The following is a 19,101-nucleotide window of genomic DNA, read 5'->3' as shown; positions in this document are numbered from 1 at the left end:
CAGGGCATGTACACCTGACCCCTTGACCCCTCTAAGCATCCTCTGAGGTTCCATGACCTGGGAAAGGCTCTTGCTGCTGCTACTGCTGCTAAGTCGCTTCAGTCGTGTCCAACTCTGTGCGACCCCATAGACGGCAGTCCACCAGGCTCCCCCATCCCTGGGATTCTCCAGGCAAGAACACTGGAGTGGGTTGCCATTTCCTTCTCCAACGCGTGAAAGTGAAAAATGAAAGTGAAGTCGCTCAGTTGTGTCCGACTCTTTGCGACCCCGTGGACTGCAGCCTACCAGGCTCCTCCGTCCATGGGATTTTCCAGGCAAGAGTACTGGAGTGGAGTGCCATCGCCTTCTCCGAGGGAAAGGCTCTTAGAACTTTCTAATTAAGAAAAAAAGTCATCATAGTGATGATTTTGAAATGTATAGAAATATCAAACTCTATCTTGTAGATAACAAGAACTAACAGTGTGTACGTGCTAAGTCACTTCAGTCATGTCCAGCTCTTTTCGATCCCATGGACTGTAGCCCCCCAGACTCCTCTGTCCATGGGATTCTTCAGACAAGAATACTAGAGTGGGTTGCCATGCCCTCCTCCAGGGGGTCTTCCTGACCCAGGGATTAAACCCTCGTCTCTTATGTCTCCTACACTGGCAGGCAGATTTTTTACCAAGTACTGCCACCTGGGAAGCCCCAGCACAGTGTTGTAGGTCACTTATACTTAAACTCATAGAAAAAGAGATCAGAATTGTGGCTACCAGAGATGGAAGGGGAGGAATGAAGGCAATCAAAAGATAAAAACTTCTAGTTACAAGATAAATAAGTACTAGGAATGTTATGTACAATATGGTAAATATAATTAACATTGCTATTGTTATATATGAAAGTTATCAAGAATTTATTCAAGTTATCAAGAAATCTTCTGGTCACAAGGCAAAAAAGTTTTTTTCTATTTCTTTTTGTTTTTGGCTGTGCCACATGCCGTGTGGGGTCTTAGTTCCCAGATCAGGGATTGAACCTGCACTCACTGCAGTGGAAGCACCGAGTCTTAACTACTGGATCACCAGGCAAGTCCTCTGTTTCTTTAATGTTTATCTATGTGAGATGGCTGTTCATTAAAGTTAACTGTGGTAATCATTTCATGATGTATGTAAATTAAATCATTATGCTGTATACCTTAAACTTACAATGTTTATGTTAAGTATATCTCAGTAAACAAACCCACTCCGGTATTTTCTTGCCTGAAAAATCATATGGACAGAGGAGACTGGCAGACTACAGTCCATAGGGTCACAAAGAGTCAGGACACGACTGAGTGACAGAGCACTCACACACATATGTCAATAAAAGTGAAAGGAAATTGTTTTTTAAAGAAAGAAACAACAAAGGTCTTCCAGAGCTGTCAATTGAGAATTAATTTGGTCCTGGGACCCAGGAGGAGTCCTAAAGGTCTTACCAAGCTCACCATTTCCCACTGGAGGTTCTTGTGGGTATGCACATTGGTAACTTGGAATAAACTGAGACCTTTAGGTATGTTGTAGGACAAAGTTCATAATTTTTTTAAAAAATGTTCAGAAATGTAATGATATTGCCCTTTGATCTAGTAGAAGTACTCCTTGAAATTTAACAACAACAACAACAAAATAGTAACAATTCAAAAGAAGAATGCAGGACATTTACCGAAGGATCCTTCCTTTTAGCAAAAATTGGAAATCATGATCAGGGGAAACCATGATCAGGGAAACCATGATCAGGGGATCTAATGCAGTCTTTGGAAGGGAAAAATTCCAAAACTCTTTTCATTGCCTAAGATTTTTTTCCCTAATTTCCTTCTAAGTTACAATGTTTTTTTTTTTTAATTGAGATTTACCTGGCATATAACATTATAATAGGGTGTGCAACAAAATGATTCAATATCTCTATATACAAATACGTGTATCAATAATGATGTAGACATTACCACCACATGATCAGCACAGTAGGTCTTATTTAACATGCATCATTATACATAGTTAAAAAATTTTTTTCCTGTGATGAGTGCCTATCAGATCTATTCTCTTAGCAACTTTCAATTGCAATACAATTGCAATACAGTATTATTAACTATAGTCACCATGCTATAGGGTAAATTCCTTTCAAATGGAAGAAGTTTTCCCATTAGCATCAACAAATTTATTAAGCACCTGCTATTATGCAGAAGGCTTTTTTTTTTTTTACAGGAAGATAGACTGAAAAACTTCTTAAACTTCAAGTTTCTTCAAGATGTCTGTATTATTGAAATCATTCTCCCCAAGGGCCTCCAAATTACAAAGTAAGGAAAGTAATAAGAGGTTAACTAAAGATTATGGTTGGTATAACAGCTTTAAGGCTAATCTATCCTGAGGTAGAGCTAGTGACAGCTGACGCCCTGGGAATATTTGAAAAGAAGATATTTGCATGTGATATACAAAAGGATTAAGAGTCATACAGTGAAAAATAAGTCTCCCTTCCACCCTGACCCTTGGTCACCCAGTTCCCCAACTGGGACATTTCAGAGGTATGTGGCAGGGCCACAGGTTCACGTGACTTCTGTGTGAGCCACACTCTGCTAAGGACTTTGTACAGAAGGCTCACGGGTGCCCTGCCAGTAGCGCTCTGATCAGCTTCGATTTACAAACAAGGAGACCTGCTTGTGGCCTGAAGTGAACAAGCAACGGCCCAAAGTCTCACGGTGATAAGAGACATAAGTCCGCACTCTCAGAACCCCTCCTCGTCCCCCTTCCCCTTCACACACCCCTGACCTCCACATTCTCTCTTCACGTTGCTGTTTCCTCTGCCCTGGAAATCAATCCTCCACCACTCCTCGGTCTGGTTAACTTGACTTTCCATATCAATTTTAGAATCATCTTGTCTCTTAAAAAAACAAAAAAAAAAACACCTTGCTGGGATTCTGGGATTATGTTAAACCTACAGATCAACTTGTGGAGAAAAGATATTTTAATAACTATATTGAGTCTTCCAATTCACGAACATGTCTGCCCACTTATATCGGTACTCTTTGATTTCCTCCTTCAGTGTTTCATAGTTTTCAGATCCCGTACATGTTTTATTAGATTTAGACCTATTTCATTCGTTTCAGGGCTATCGTAACTGACATGGGCTGCTCCCCACCGCCCCCCACCCCATTTCAGCTTCCAGTGATTTATTGCTAGGATATAAAAATATGATTGATTTTTGTGTGTTGACCTTGCTAACTCACACATTAGTCCTTGGAGCTTTTCTTTTTATAAATTCCCATGGGATTGTCTACACAGACAATCATGCCATCTGCAAATAGGACAGTTGTTCTTTCTTTCCAATCTGAATGCCTTCTATTTACTTTTCCTGCATTGGCTATTCCAGTAGGATGTGGAATAGCAGTGGTGAGAACAGACTTCATTGCCTTGCTCCCCATCTTAAGGGGAAAGTATTCTCTCACCACCAAGTATGTTAGCTGTAGATTTCTGGCAGATGCCCTTTTCCAGGTTTGCTTGGCAACGTTTATCATGAATGAATGCTGAATTTTGTCAAAAGTTTTTTTTTCTGCATGCACTAACATAATCAAGTGTTTTTTGCCCTTTAAACTGTTAGCATGGTGGATTCTATCTCCTGATTTTGGAAAACTGAACAAGCCTTTTGTTCCTGGGACAAACCACAATGATTGTGAGGTACTATTCCTTCTACATAACATTGCTGGATTTGATTTCCTCGCATTTTATTGAGGATTTTTGTGCCTGTGTTCATGAGGATGACTGGTCTGGAGTGTTCTTTTCTTTTTTTTTTTTTTAAAGGCTTAAAATGTATTTTAATAAGTTCATGTTCCATTATTCATTTCTCAGAAAAACTTCAAAGGTATTAGGGACAAATCAAACATGGTACACCAATAAAAAATGCACAGCATAACTACCTAAGATAGGCAAAGCTAAGAGCTACTGTCTGACATTCAGCATACAGCAACCCTGTTCTCAAGATTGTACTAGGCCTATCAAGAAAGCTGTGAATGGCAACATCACAGACACAAAAGGGCCATTTCTGGGTTGTCCTTACCCAAGAAAAAGATGGAGGCAAGTTTAACACAAGATTTTTTTAAAGATACACTAAATGAAAATCTCTAAGAGAAAATGTCTTCCTTGGGACATGAAAGGGTAATATATGGGACATAACAGAACCGTATGTATGTTGTCTGTGACCTCTGTGGAAATGTGCCTGAATTCCCACCTGGGAGTGATTGGAACAGTGGGGCCAAGGTCATTGGGGGATGTTTGGTTTTTGTGGTATATGTGGCAGGATCTCTGGGGTGAGACAGTGCACTAAGTCGTGTCCGACTCTTGCGACCCCATGGACTGTAGCCTGCCAGGCTCCTCTGTCTATGGGATTCTCCAGGCAAGAATACTGGAGTGGGTTGCCATTTCCTTCTCCAAGGAGTGTTCTTTTCTTGAACTGTCTTTGTCTGGTTTTATAAAACAGATGTGTACTAGACATTTTTCTGAGGCCTTGAATGATAATTTTACTATTTTAAGCATCATAAAAACTTATGAATGGTTTTAATCTTCGATTTTCTGCTAGAATTTCTTTGACTCCAAGTTTTTGAGCAGGAACACAACTTTCAAAGATAACAAAATTCCCAAGGGAAAATAAAACTATTCTAACTAGTCTCACCTTAAGGTACATGTGAGAATCTCATGCAGTGAAACTATTTCACCTGTCATTCTCTGCACACCCCCGCCCTGCTTCAGTATAGTCAAGGAAGCAGGAACTGTGCTCCCCAGCCTGGGATGAAAAACTGACACAGTTTCCATCAAATAAAAGATACATTATTACCCAACCCTGAAATGCAAATACTCACAGTGGTCACTGAGTTACCTAAGAAAGCACCTGCCAAACATTAACCCCTTTAGTTCTTATAATTCCCCAAACGTTCAGTCATTACCACTCACATTTTACTACGGGAGAAGCCAAAACACAATGGGATTAAGAGATTTCAAGGCGATCAGCAGAGCTAAAGTCTGAATTTAAACATCACCTACTACCCAACTTTGTTTTAAAAAATAGTCCTAAACAAATGCAATCCAAGGTCAGAAGGTCAATCAGGCATGGGAGGGACTTCAGAAAGGGATTCAGGGACTTCCCAGATGGTGCAGTGGTTAAGACTCCGCACTTCCACGGCAGATGGCACGGGTTCCAACCCTGGTTGGGGAAGTAATATCCCTCAAGCTGGGCAGCACAGCCCAAAAACATTAATACAAGTGATGCAAGGAAGGAAGGAAGAGAGAGAAAAGAGAGAAAGAAGGAAAGGAAAGAAGAAAGAAAGAAAGGAATCTGATGCAAAAGAGCTCACTGAGGGGTGTTTTAGGAACTTAAATGCTGATTCTGGTCTTGGCTTTTTTGATAAGGCCCGTTCCCTCACTGCAGAAACTGAGCAAGACTAATGGCTGAGGAACAGGATGCTACACAGGAACTACTCACCTAGGGACAATGGCCACAGAGAATCAAAACCCTTGTACAGTGTATCATTTCAGCATGTAAAAGTCAGCCAAAAGGTCACCCAAAAGTCACCCAAAAGGGTGGACCAAAGACCACAGAAATGTCCCTAGACTCAAGGTCTGTCCTGTTCAGTGGAACAACTCAAAGTGATGTGTTCAGGAGGCAGTAAAGGGTCCACGTGCGTGCATGCTAAGTCACTTCAGTCGTGTTTGACTCTGTGCAACACTATGGACTGTAACCTGCCAGACTCCTCTGTCCACGGGATTCTCCAGGCAAGAATACTGGACTGGGTTGCCATGCCCTCCTCCAGGGGATCTTCCTGACCCAGGGATTGAACCCGCATCTCTTATATCTCCTGCATTGGCAGGCAGGTTCTTTACCACTAGCGCCACCTGGGAAGCCTAAAGAGCATGCTGCCTGGGTTCAAATCCCAGTTCAAACCACGAGACCTTAAAGGAGTCACAACCTCTGTGCCTCTAATGTTCTCATCCATAAGAGTAAGCACTCATTACCGATATCCGCTGTTGTTATTTCTCAGAAAGTTGTCCCACCGAGGGCCTGTGCTTTTCGGACACTGTCCTAACATCAAGGTATAATTGATAGCGTGCCCCTCCCCATCACAAGAGCACAATTCTGCTTTCAACCAAGTGTGCCTGAGAAAACAACAAAATCAAAATACAACAACAAACAATAAACAAACATTAACTGTTTCATTAAATGATGTCTGGGAGCTAAAAACAGCTAAAAACCAATAAGCACTCACAGAATACACATTCAAAAGGAAGAAGAAGGTATTTAAATCTATACCTTAAACCAACTGTTTTCCTACAAAAAGTACATTCACATTGTTTGAGATATTCTCCCCAGCGAAGAAACAGGTATGAGTTTCATTTTTAAAAGATATAAACTATGAAAATGCACTGATTAATTTCCATGCTATTTCAGATTAGTTTTATGATCAAATAAGGTTCCACTTAAAAGATCAATTTAACTTTTAAATCACTAGGAAGTAAGCTATCTTTAGTTCAAATATGTAATTTTAGGACTTCCCCGGCGGCACAGTGGATGTGAATCTGCCTGCCAATTTGGGGAACACAAGCTGGATCTCTGGTCAGGGAAGTTTCATGTGCTGCGGAACAACTAAGCCCATGTGCTCTAGAGACCATGTTCCCCAACAAATGAAGAGTAGCCCCCTCTCTGGCAACCAGAGAAAGACCTTGCATAGCAACGAAGACGCAGCGCAACCAAAAACAATTAAATAAAACTTTTTTAAAAACAGGGACCAGAGAGCTGGTGAAAGTTTATTTTTTTTTAAATTTAATTATAATTTTGTGGTGGCATTTTCATCAAGTTTCTTTAATTTAATTAATTAGCAACAGTGACAGCTAACATTTTATTACACACTAACTAAGCACCTAATAAGCTAGGTGCTAATTTATACCTATTACCTCATCCTCTTAATCCTCTGAGGGAGGAATAGGCTCATTTTACAGAAGAACCCCAGCCTTGATGCTGACTACTTACGGTTCTGACAGAGAACTGATTGCCAACCTGTATATAAAGTTTTAACGCTACAATGATAGAGTTCCCCTGGTGGCTCAGCTGATAAAGAACCCGCCTGCCAATGTAGGAGATACAAGAAACGTCTGATCCCTGGGTCAGGAAGATCCCCTGGAGAAGGAAATGGCGACTCGCTCCAGTACTCTTGCCTGGAAAATTCCACGGACAGAGGAGCCTGGCGGGCTACAGTCCATGGGGTCATGAAGAGTCAGACACAACTGAGCATGCATACACAGGTATAAAGTTTTAACACTAAAAATGATTACAGAACGGTAAGTCTCAAACTCTAACGTGCAGGAGAACTCCTGGCGAATCTTGCTAAACTGTAGATTATGATTCATAAGGTCTGAGGTGAAGCCTATGATTCTGCAATTCTAACAAGCTCTTAGGTGCTAGAAGTACTGCCAACCACACTTGGAGCAAGGACTTACAGGTGGCAATAGGCCACAGACCACAAAAAAATGTCTCTAAAGCCTAAAACAAAATTTTAAAAAATCAAACTTTTCACAAAAGCCACAGAATTAGAACTTATATTAAACATATTTCTTGATGGGATGTTGCAACATCTTAGAAATATCTTCAGGGACTTCTCTGGTGGTCCAGTGAATAGGACTCCAAGCTTCCAGTGCTTCCAAGGCAGGAGAGATGGGTTTGATTCCTGGTCAGGGATCTAAGATCCCACATGCTATATGGGGCAGCCAAAAAAAAAAAAAATCTTCATAACGACTCTTATTTTCTTTTCCAGTTTAAGTCAAGAGTCCAATTTCTTGGAGTTTTGTGGAAGGGTTTTTCCCCTAAAAACCCTGAGTTTTTAATCAAGGCTGAAAAGCTAAATGCATGGGAGACTATTTCATGTTCCCATACCCTTCAAGCACATCCCTGTCCTTCACTCATCCACATATAACACAACCTCTCACTGTTTAAATACTAGAGGCAAGAGTTAGGGGAGATTTTAGGAGCTGGACACCAAAGTTCTTCCAAATGAAAAGTAAAGTTCTACCAAAAATAGCACCTTACAAAAAGGCAATGATAAATACCATTTATCACTGGCTTCCATTTATGGCCTTAGGTGACAAAATTCCAGCAATGAGGTAATAGCTAACATGTTATACAAACTACTGGATTTCATTCTTTTACCAGATCCCTTAAGTGGCAGGTCTATTTACTTTCAAAAGTCCAGAGTGAACAAAGCAAGGTACTTAACAAGATCCCTAAATTCCACCTGGGTCCAAGTTCCCCTTTCTGCCAGCTCTCTTATTCACTTGTGATTATCTGTGCTGTACTCAAACATCAGCTAGCTGCCTCTTTTAAATGGCACCTCCCCCACCTTCTCCATTCTCTTTACTAACAGCAATGCCTAACCTAAGTCCAGAACCAATATATCTCTGAGAACATTCCAGTTTAACAGATAAGGTCAGTTTAAAATTCTAGAGAGGAATAACCTGCTCTGTTTGTCTTTCCTGAGAGCCCTTCAAAAACTACCATCCCACAATCAGCAGAACAAGCCTTTCACCCAAAAGAAAGATAAAACAGGCTATGATTCTGCAATTTACAAACACTGAGATCTTTATTGAAAGGATATTCACGTTAAATAAAAAAGATTCCCAAGGAACCTTTACCGAGGTACTCAAGTAAGCACAAGGAGACCAATGCTTGGAAGAAACAAAATGCATATACCGTGCAGGTCCGTGCAAATGGCTTCTCTGGCTGAGAAGTCAATGAAGTTCTGTAAGGGGCCTCAGAGGAAGGCCTACCTGTGTCAGGGAATACCGGGACACAGTTTTGTCCCAACAAGAGCATGCTCTATCCACAACAGAGCTAAGCAACTAACCAAACAGGCTCGTTAGAAACCCACAAAAGAGGGGCAGAGGGGACACTGTCCTGAACGCCCTGGAAGCTAAAAATAAGTATTCTGAGGAACGAGCTCTACCATAGACAAGCCCAACAGAAAGTTCTCTGTTTCTATTACCTCCAAAACTGGCTGCCCTCCCGCAGTGATTTAACTCTGGGTACCAATTGGGCAATGCCAGCCACCGTGCTGGGGCGGAGGATTCAGAGATGCCGGTTCTATCTTCTGGGCTAATTAGAAGGAATCAAAGCCTCTGCAATATAAACTGGAGACTCTGCGGGCAGAGTTGGGCTCCCTCAATGCATCTAGACTACATGCCTCCATTCAACCAACATTTATTTGAGCGTCTACCATATGCTCAGCACTCTGCTGGGCACCGGGGGAAGAAACCTTCCCCAGTAGCGGAAGCAGAGACAAACGAGGACGATCCGGAGGAGTGGAGGACGCGCGGCCCCCGAAAACCTAACACAAGTTGTTGCTATGACCAGCAGCACCCAGGGGAAGGCGTGACCCCCGCCGGGTTCCGCGCACCACCAAGTCCAACAGTGAAAGAGGCTCGCGATAGCGAAGACTGGCGTGGACAGGTAGGCCCGGGGGCAGGTGTTCAGGTAGAAGGCGCACACCTGAGGCAGCAGGGCTGGGGAAGACGGGATCCCCAGGGGAGGCGGGACGGAGGCCCAGGGATCCGGCTAGAAGAGGGGGCGCAAGGAGCTGGACGATGGGAAGCCCGGGGCGCGGTGGAGGCCGGCCGGGCCTGCGCCCCCTGAAGCGGGAGCAGCGAGGGAAAGCGCGCGGCTAGGCCGCCCGCCCGCACCTGGGGCCCCGCCCGGCACCTACCACTTGGGCGACCTTGAGGCAGCCGAGCGCGCCGCGCAGGTAGTCGGGGTCGCAGCGCAGGCCGGCCAGCCCGCGGCGCTGGCTCACCGGCTCGGTGGTGGGCTGGTACGGGCTGCTGGCGCCCGAGATCATGGAGGTGCTCGAGGCCTCGCCCTCGAAGCCGTCCAGCTCCTCGCCGCTCCGCATGCTGCCGCCCGGCCCGAGCCGCCTCGCGCGGCTGGCTCCCGGCGCCCGGAGCTGGCGGGCTCAGCAGGGCCGCCGCATTGCCGCCGCCGCCGCTGCCGACGGAGACGACGACAGACTTCCCGCACCAGCGCCGCCGCCGCCTCTGCACCCGCCGCCCCGCTGCGGCCACGGTTCGGTCCGCTCGGGCTCGGCTCCCGCCGCCTCAGCAGCGGAAAGGGAGGGAGGCGGGAGCCAGTGGAGAGAGAAGGAGGCGGGAGCCGGCGAGGCGGGCCGGGAGGGGGCGGAGCGAGCGCCCGCCCGCTGGCCGCTCGGCGGCGCTCTGCACGGCGGCTCCCGCTTGGGGAGGCGGCGGCCCGCGCCGCGGGGCCTCGGAGAGGCGAGGCCTCTAGCCAGGCGGGGCTGGGGGCGGGGCGCCGGCAACTCCGGCCCCGCCCTCACCTGCCCGTGCTGGGGCCCCGGCGGCGGCTGCGCGTCAGGCCATCACGGCGTGGGAGGGCAGGGGTCCAGGAGACGGGGGATTGTGGGGACCCGAGAGAGTGGAGGCTGACGGAGGGTTGAGCTGGACCTAGGGGGGCACGGTGCTGCTTTCTCAGGGCGCTGCCTCAGTTTCTCCCCTGAAGGAAGTAGGCCGGAGGACTTTCTGGTGAAGGCCAAGATGTGCGACCTCAGTGCTGAGAACAGTAAGAAGTCCGGGGTGGACCTGCCTTGGACTGTTTGACTGACAAGAAGGGGCTAAGTGTCTGGGCTCCCACACCGGGCAACAAACAGGTTCTGAGGTCAGGGACACAAGTGAGGAGAAATCAGGGTGAATGAGTGAGCGGGGTCATTTAGTACCAGGTCTGCAAGACAGACACACAGTTAAGATTTGTGAATAACTCCCAGTGTACGTTTTGGGTCCACCTGCCTGACCGAGGAGTGGCCGCTTGCCCATAGGAGACCCTTGGTGACGAACATTAGTTTCCTCTCTTAGATGCAAAGTTTTTTGCCATCTCTGTCTAATCATCAAGGCAAGTAAAACACAGATTTTTTACACTGAAGGGCACTCATTAGGGGCCAATTTGCAATTCAAGTGTGAAGGCTAATTTTAAGCTTAAGTAAAACACTGACTTTCTAAGAATTGTCGCTTTGGTATTGAACCCTTCCACACCTCAAATAGTTAGAGCTTATCATGCTCTGGGCACTGAGGAAGACACTTGAAAGTGTCATTCCCATTTTACAGAAGACTCGACTAAGGTTTCAGACTGGTAGTCCCAGGCCACACAGTTGGTGGACAGAGCAAGCTCACGTCCAATTTTTTTTCACTACACGCTGTTCAGTTCAGTTCAGTTGCTCAGTCGTGTCCGAGTCTTTGCGACCCCATGAACCGCAGCAGGCCAGGCCTCCCTGTCCATCACCAACCCCTGGAGCCTACCCAAATTCACATCCATTGCCTAGTATATATTTCAGATGAGGTTGTGAAGTGAGAAGCAGTAAATGCGATAACTAAGGTGATCTCAGTTTAAACGGCTCTCACCTTTTGGTTACCAAAGATTGGAAAGACAAGGACTCTAAAACTCTATCCAACCAACAAATATTTACTGGGCACTTCTATGCTAAAGGATATGTTAAGACCTGGAGATTGCCAGTGAAAGATAAGTTGAATGACTGGATGCAGGCTCTGGCCTCTGCTTTCTTCCCAAATCCCAGTGAAATGACAGTTACACGGATTTATGTTTTAAAGGCATAAAACCACAGGGACAAAGAATGAGAGAGGAGACAATGGCAACAAAATGTTGGAAGCAGAAGAGCAAAGGGGCAAGTGGTAAATGACTCAGCAGATCCAAGAAAGCTAAACCCTAAGCTGGTACAGGGGAAGGCTGAAATGCATCCTAGGTCATATCACAGGAAAAAAGGCTTGGGAATCATGACATCACCAAGCACATCGAGAAGTGGGGGTGAAAGCAGAAATCTAAAAAACAAACTAAAAAAAACCCAACTGAAAATCTTTTAAGTAGCAAATGGATTCCTGGATCCCCTCCCTTGCCCATCCCCCACAACTAGAACTTTTTTCTCTAGAGAAGGTAAGACAGAAAGTCCCTTAGCTAGGGAACACTAGGCACAGTTGAGGGTAGGGGGTACCATATTAAAAATTATATGTGTTTGTGTCCTTGGATATTAAATAATATGAAAGCAAAACAAATTTTAATTCATTATGAGTTAAAATCTCACAGGAAAAAGAATCAAAAGACAAAGAGGTAGAAAATGAGAGAAAAGAAAATTAGAGGAATAGTCCAAGAGATTAATAGAATAATAAGACTCTCATAAAGTTAGAACAGAGAATATGGAGGGAAGAAAACAAAAAATAATAATTCAGGAACATGTTTACAGAACCAAAGGATATGAGTTTTGGATTTAAAGGACCCATCAGTGCCCAGCACAATGAATCAACATGGACCAGCATCAGATATATCAGATCACTGGGGCAAACAGAAGAGCTTCAAGATTCCAGAGAACTGAGCAGGTTTCATTATAAAGGATCAGGAATCAGAAAGGCATCAAGAAAGAAAGAAAGAAAGAAAGGCATCAGACCTTTCAAAAGCAACTTAGGGAGGTTCAAGGGAATGGAGTAAATCATTCCATATCCTGAGGAAAAATGATGCCCACTTAGAAGTATGATTCCAACTGGAGTATCAACTGGGTATGATGACTTATGAAAGACTCTTTGGACATGAAAGACTCCTTCTGTCTCTTCTCAGGAGGCTGCTGGAGGAGAACACCATGAGTACAAGGATTTAAACCAAAGCAGCAGAGGATATGGGATCCAGGAAAGGGTGGATGCAGCCTCAAGAGAGGTGATAAGAGTCCTTATGGTGAAGGGGACATAGGCCCCTGTGCAGCAGGGCTGGGGGTTGACCAGACCAGATTAGAGAAGCTAGAGGCTTCAGGAGACATCTTCAAGATGAAATTATTCGGTTCGCCAAAAAGTTCATTCAGGTTTTTCACCGTCTTACCCAAAGAACTTTTTGGCTAACACAGTAAGAATGTGTCTGAATATACAGAAAAAAAAGATTCATAGTTTCAATAAAGTTTTCAGACAAATTAGTGATAAATGTGGGCTTCCCAGGTGGCTCAATGGTAAAGAATCTGCCTGCCAATGCAGGAGACGTGGGTTTGATCCCTGGGTTGGGAAGACCCCCTGGAGGAGAAAATGGCAACCCACTCCATTATCCTTGTTGGGAAAATCCTATGGACAGGAGAGCTTGATGGGCTATAGTCCATGGGGTCGCAAAGAGTCAGGCACGACTGAGTAACTGAGCACGCACACACATATAGGGATAAATGCACAGAAAATTAAGGAAATAGTCATAGATGAACTGTGGGGAAATAAAATAATACATAGAAAAGAAGTATGGTAAATCACAGGTGAATAATACCTGCATAATTATAACAATGTGAACAATGAGTGCTGATCTAACCACAGTACCTGGTCATATTAGGAAGAAAGGACATATTAGGAGAGATAGAATGTGTCAATGTGTGATAGGGAGAAGGGGAAGATGGGCAAGAGACCTAAATACTCATCAGACATGCTTAAAACTCAAGAGGTAGCAGACATATGCATGTCAATTAAAAAGATAATGGTAAAGGGACTTCCCATATAATGTTGAATACGATTGGTTAAAAGTTTAAAAATGTCAGTTCTGGGAAGCAGGAAATGTAATGGGGGTTATAGGCCTTGTAGAACTATTTGATTCTCTCAATGATATGTTCATGTAATTTTTATGTGTTCATATAATTTTAATAAATGCTAGATTTTAAATGATTTTTAAAAAAGAAACTTGAGTATTTGATATCATCCCTGCCAGCACAGACATGGGGAGCAAGCATTAAAACCAGTAAAATGTGCTGTGTATTGTTCATGGTGGTAAGGGAATTTCCAGGAAGGATTTCACTGAGTCTGTGGGTCAGAATTTCAGCTGAAGTGTGAAATAGGAAGAGCAGCTAGCAAGGCAAAGAGATGACAAGGATTGGTGGAAAAGTGTTTCAGAAAGAGGGAACAACATGCACAAAGACCCAGAGATAAGTGAGAAAGCAAAGCACAATGAAGAGGGTGAAAGGTGGCTTTGGGCGTCCCCTGCAGGGCCTCAGGGGCCATGTGAGAGGATAGATTCAGTTCAGTTCAGTTCAGTTCAGTCGCTCAGTCGTGTCTGACTCTGTGACCCCATGAATCGCAGCACACCAGGCCTCCCTGTCCATCACCAACTCCTGGAGTTCACTCAGACTCATGTCCATCGAGTCAGTGATGCCATCCAGCCATCTCATCCTCTGTCATCCCCTTTTCCTCCTGCCCCCAATCCCTCCCAGCATCAGAGTCTTTTCCAATGAGTCAACTCTTCGCATGAGGTGGCCAAAGTACTGGAATTTCAGCTTCAGCATCATTCCTTCCAAAGAACACCCAGGGCTAATCTCCTTTAGAATGGACTGGTTGGATCTCCTTGCAGTCCAAGGGACTCTCAAGAGTCTTCTCCAACACCACAGTTCGAAAGCATCAATTCTTTAGCGCTCAGCTTTCTTCACAGTCCAACTCTCACATCCATACATGACTGCAGGAAAAACCATAGCCTTGACTAGACGGACCTTTGTTGGCAAAGGAATGTCTCTGCTTTTGAATATGCTATCTAGGTTGGTCATAACTTTCCTTCCAAGGAGTAAGCATCTTTTAATTTCATGGTTGTAGTCACCATCTACAGTGATTTTGGAGCCCAGAAAAATAAAGTCTGACACTGTTTCCACTGTTTCCCCATCTATTTCCCATGAAGTGATGGGACTGGATGCCATGATCTTTGTTTTCTGAATGTTGAGCTTTAAGCCAACTTTTTCACTCTCCTCTTTCACCTTCATCAAAAGGCTTTTTAGTTCCTCTTCACTTTCTGCCATAAGGGTGGTGTCATCTGCATATCTGAGGTTATTGATATTTCTCCCAGCAATCTTGATTCCAGCTTGAGGATAGATTAAGCAGTGTTAAACAGAAGAGTGACTCCTCCCTCTAGAATGTTGTCTTGGCTTCATCAAAAGAGATAGACTGAGCGGAAGCAAGACTGGAGGCTCCTCTCCAGTCCTCATTAACTGTTCCCTGTTCCTGGACACTAGCCTACACTTATTTTTAGTTCCAGGGACAGATTTGAAATTTTTCCTTCTGGTTTTTAACAAAAGTTCACAGACTTTCAATGGGCGTTATTGGGAATCCCACATAGTACATAAAACTTGGCTCCGTTGCCTTCCTCAAGTGGTCAACTGTAATAGAGCATGAGCTTATGGCTAGAGCTGTGCCTCCAGGTATCTGCAAATGCTGAAGACAAAATGAAGATAAGAAATGACAGAGAGGTGGGTAGCCCTCAGGTCCCTGGGTTCCAGCATCTGGTCCACCTATCCAGGGCTTACTCAAGGAAACCAGACTCAGAAGAGATTGATGAAGGAACCAGATGCTACTTCACTCATTGCTGCCAGTGGATAGCCTCTGCCAGCAAATACAATGCTGATTCTTAGCTCAGTCCATGAACTCATTGTGAAAGAGCTGCTCAAAGCACAGCATCCTTTGTTGTTCAGTTGCTCAGTTGTGTCTGACTCTTTGCGACCCCATGGACTGCAGCACTCCAGGCTTCCCTGTCCTTCACTATCTCTTGGAGTTTGATTGAACTCATATCCATTGAGTCGTTGATGCCATCCAACCCTCTCGTCCTCTGATGTCCCCTTCTCCCCCTGCCCTCAAGCTTTCCCAGCATCAGGGGCTCTTCCAAAGAAAAGGTACTGGAATAAACTCTTTAACGTCTGAAGGTGCACGCTATGCCCCAGTATCCACTGCTTTACCTGCATCAGGCCTGACCTCTTGCCAAGCTTCTCATTCAGCCCAAAGGCAACCACCTCCAGATCTGGGGGACTCTACTCTAGCTGTCCTCCCCAAGCACATGGATTCCTTGGAGAGTATTAACCTCAAAAGCATTGGTACTACAAGGGCTTTAGATTCTAAATTCCATGAAAGGCTGGGAGCAAAACACCTTCCCCAACTGGGGTCCCTGTCCCTGAAGGCATTGCCTGATGATGGTGAGGAGAGAAGGGCTTCCAATTTCCCTTTGTTTCTTACTGAGGCCCCTCCCCAGGGCAACCCCCTGAGTGCTGGGGGCTGGGGTAGCTTTTCCTGTGACTTCAATTAAGCAGTAGATCTAATCTACCACTTTTAATAAGCTCAGTAATTAGCAGGATCCCAAGAGAATTCTACCTCAAACAGAAAAACATAAGACAGTGGTAGTTAAGTAGAACACTGCAAGCATAAAGCAGGTAGTGCGAAGACTAAGTTGATCATGAACAATTATTAAGCATGATGCGAACACCCAAGAAAATCATGTTTAATGTTTCCAGACTATGAGCTTGGCCTGAAATGATTCTCTACTTTTAAAGAAAGGTTCTGGTATGAACTCCTAATGTCTGAAGGATTTGACTCAAAGATGTCAAAATAAACAACCTCTTTCCATGTTTGAAAGGAGTCGATAATCCCCTCCCCCATTAAACACCCCACCCCCAACCCCAACCTCAAGTGTTCCCATGAGCCTGGAGGGCCTGGGCCGATTCCAAGCGGGAGCGGTTCAGGGGTTAGAGTTAACTGCTGCTTCTGAAAGAACTTGTCCCTTCAGCCGGAAAAATGCTCTCCAAGTCTCCTCTAAAAATAGTGCTCACTGGGATTTTCCAGTTTGACATTCCTTCAGTTCCTATGACCAAGGACAACCCGGGCCAAACCATCTGCACCCCTCATGGGGGCCTCCAGTGGAATCCCACCCTCGGTGGGACCCCAGTTTGTGGTACCTGCCACCTCCACACCCTGCTGGCACCTGATGATTCAGGGGAAGATTGGCCCACTCAGCAGCTGCTTGGCTTCTCCCTGGCTGCCTTCCCCCCTCCCCTTCTCTTCCCAGGGCAGGCGCAGGGGAAAGGTTTTCTGGGGAAGAAAGAGGAAAGTGTGGCTACAAGGGAACGGGGACACTGCCTACACTTACCTCCGATACCTGTGGCCCCCACCGGCCTGGGCTGGCTAAACTAGCCTGTGAGCCTCCAGGGGCTGCCCAGGTTAGCCAGGAGTCGAGACACATAAAGTAAATCTTTGCTGATGGCCCACCCCCCACCCACCCACGCCTGGTGCCCAAACCACATGCTGGAGCTTGGAGGCTCTCTGAAAAGAACTGTGGAAGCACAGAGGACTTGTCTGTCCACCACGATCCCTGCTCCTAGTAACAGCAGCTCTCACATTCCGGGGCCATTCCTCTTCTACTCCAGCATCCACCTCCCACCTTCCAGGTGATCCAGGTGATCTTCACCTGGGAAGAGTCGGCACCTGACCCAAGAATGACCAATCAGGGTTCCCTTTTACCCAGACGGGCTCAGGGTGGGCCTGGGACCTAGGTTGAGCCAATGAGAATCCTACCCTGGGATTTTTGTCTCTAGAAAGCAGGCATCTGCAGACTTTAATGTGCACAGGATTCACTCAAGGGGTAGATTTTCAGGACGTCCCCAAGAGTCTGATACTTAGGCCCTAAGGTGGGGAACAGGAATCTGCTGCTACCATATATACAGGACTACAAGGCCAGTACAGTCGCCCAGGGTGAGAGAGGAAGAGAAAGCTTCGCGGAGTCACACTGCGTCTCGAAAGCTGAGGAGGCGTTCCCCAAGCAGCATGTGATCCTGCCAAGTGCTTCTGCCTTCTTGTGACAATCTCCCTGCATGGCACAGACAGCCCCGGGCTCTCTTGATTTTCCTCCCATCTCTCTGGTGGCTCTCATCAGTCATCTTTATGGCCTTAGCTCCTAGCGTTCGGCGTTCCTCAGGGTGCTAGCTTCATCCTCTTTCCTATGACCTTTCTCCCACTAGAAGTCACCCTTGGGTGTCCTGAATTCCATTAGGCCAGAATGTAACTTATAATCTCACCTGCTGTGCCCCCTTCCACATTAAAAACATCCATTCCCTTATAAGGCCAAGAGGAAGAGGAAGAAGAGGATGGGAAGAGGAAGTGGCACTCTTACCATGCTTTCTACATGCCAGATACTGCTCTACTTGTTCTCACATATTAAAGCATTTAAACCTCAAAACAGCAGAGGGCTATGTCCCACATATCAGGAACACCTTCCTGCATTCCCAGGCTGTGTCAGGTGCTCCGGCCCTGGCTTCCATGGCTCCTTGCATCACAGTGTTTATAATACTGTGTTATGACTCACTGTTTACCCATCGGTCTCTGACCATGAGCTTCGAGAGGGCAAAGGCCTCTCTGTTGTATCCTCTGCTGGCTCAGGGCCAGACGTGGGGTGGATGTGCAAAGAAGCATTTGTGGAACACAGGATTGTATTCACTGGCTGCATGACCTCAGACAAGTTGTGAACATCTGTGAGCCTCAGTCTCCTCATCTGTACCTTGTAAAGGCTCTAGCATCGTGTCTGAGACAAAGGAGGCACTCAGCAAATGTTTACTCTTTATTGTTGTCACCATCCTGAACAAGCAAGGCATTCTGGAAAGAGGACCCAGCCTGAGAAAAGGCCCTGATGGAAAGGCTGTAGAGGTTCAGAAAGAGGGGAGCGGTTTGGGCTCTTGTTCAGACAGAAAGGGGTCAAAAGGTATGTGAAGGGCGGGGGCAAGGGCAGATACTGCAGGCCCCTGCAGTCAAGGGAGCCATCGGAGCCGCACTGTGCTCTTTAAGCAGGGAGCTGACATGATTGGATATGGGTGAAAATGAAGTACCAATGAATAATTCAAAGTCCTATCTCTGCTGTATCAAATGGGTACTAGAGCTTGTTATCCTGAAAAATGTACAGAGCTCTTTGAAAGAAGAAAGGTCTCAGAGGCCCCTAAGAATACTTCTCTGGATGCCTAGGGGGTCCCCAGACCTACTCAGGGAAAGCCAGGGGGCAGCCAGAAATGCTCCAGTTCTTTGACCTGGTTCTTAGAAGGGGCATGGAGGCCTCTGGATCCTTGGGCAGGAAAACAGACGGGACTTAGGTAAACGACCAGAGTGGGCAGGAAAGCATGATGGTAGGACATGCCAAGGGCAAAGTGTGGAAAGCCAGGAGACTTGGGGAGGAAGAATGAAATGTGAGCTGAGAAAAACAGAAAGAAGTGGAAAGGTTCTAGGAGTTACTATGAATGGCCTGAGGAGAAGG

At 45.7% G+C, this 19,101-nt stretch overlaps 1 protein-coding gene across 1 annotated transcript in view; it reads right to left on the bottom strand.

Moving 5' to 3' along the window:
- The window catches only part of CMTM4 (CKLF like MARVEL transmembrane domain containing 4), an 81,033-nt gene extending 70,856 nt beyond the window's left edge, over positions 1 to 10,177 (bottom strand). The window contains exon 1 of the mRNA XM_070388297.1: positions 9,740 to 10,177. Within this exon, the coding sequence (XP_070244398.1) occupies positions 9,740 to 9,925 (186 nt within the window). The 5' untranslated portion in view covers positions 9,926 to 10,177. The remainder of the gene's footprint in view (positions 1 to 9,739) is intronic.
- Between the last annotated feature and the right edge of the window lie 8,924 nt (positions 10,178 to 19,101).

The sequence above is a fragment of the Bos mutus genome, chromosome 18, assembly GCF_027580195.1.
Source record: "Bos mutus isolate GX-2022 chromosome 18, NWIPB_WYAK_1.1, whole genome shotgun sequence".
NCBI lineage: Eukaryota > Metazoa > Chordata > Mammalia > Artiodactyla > Bovidae > Bos > Bos mutus.
This window is presented reverse-complemented; position numbering and strand designations above follow the sequence as displayed.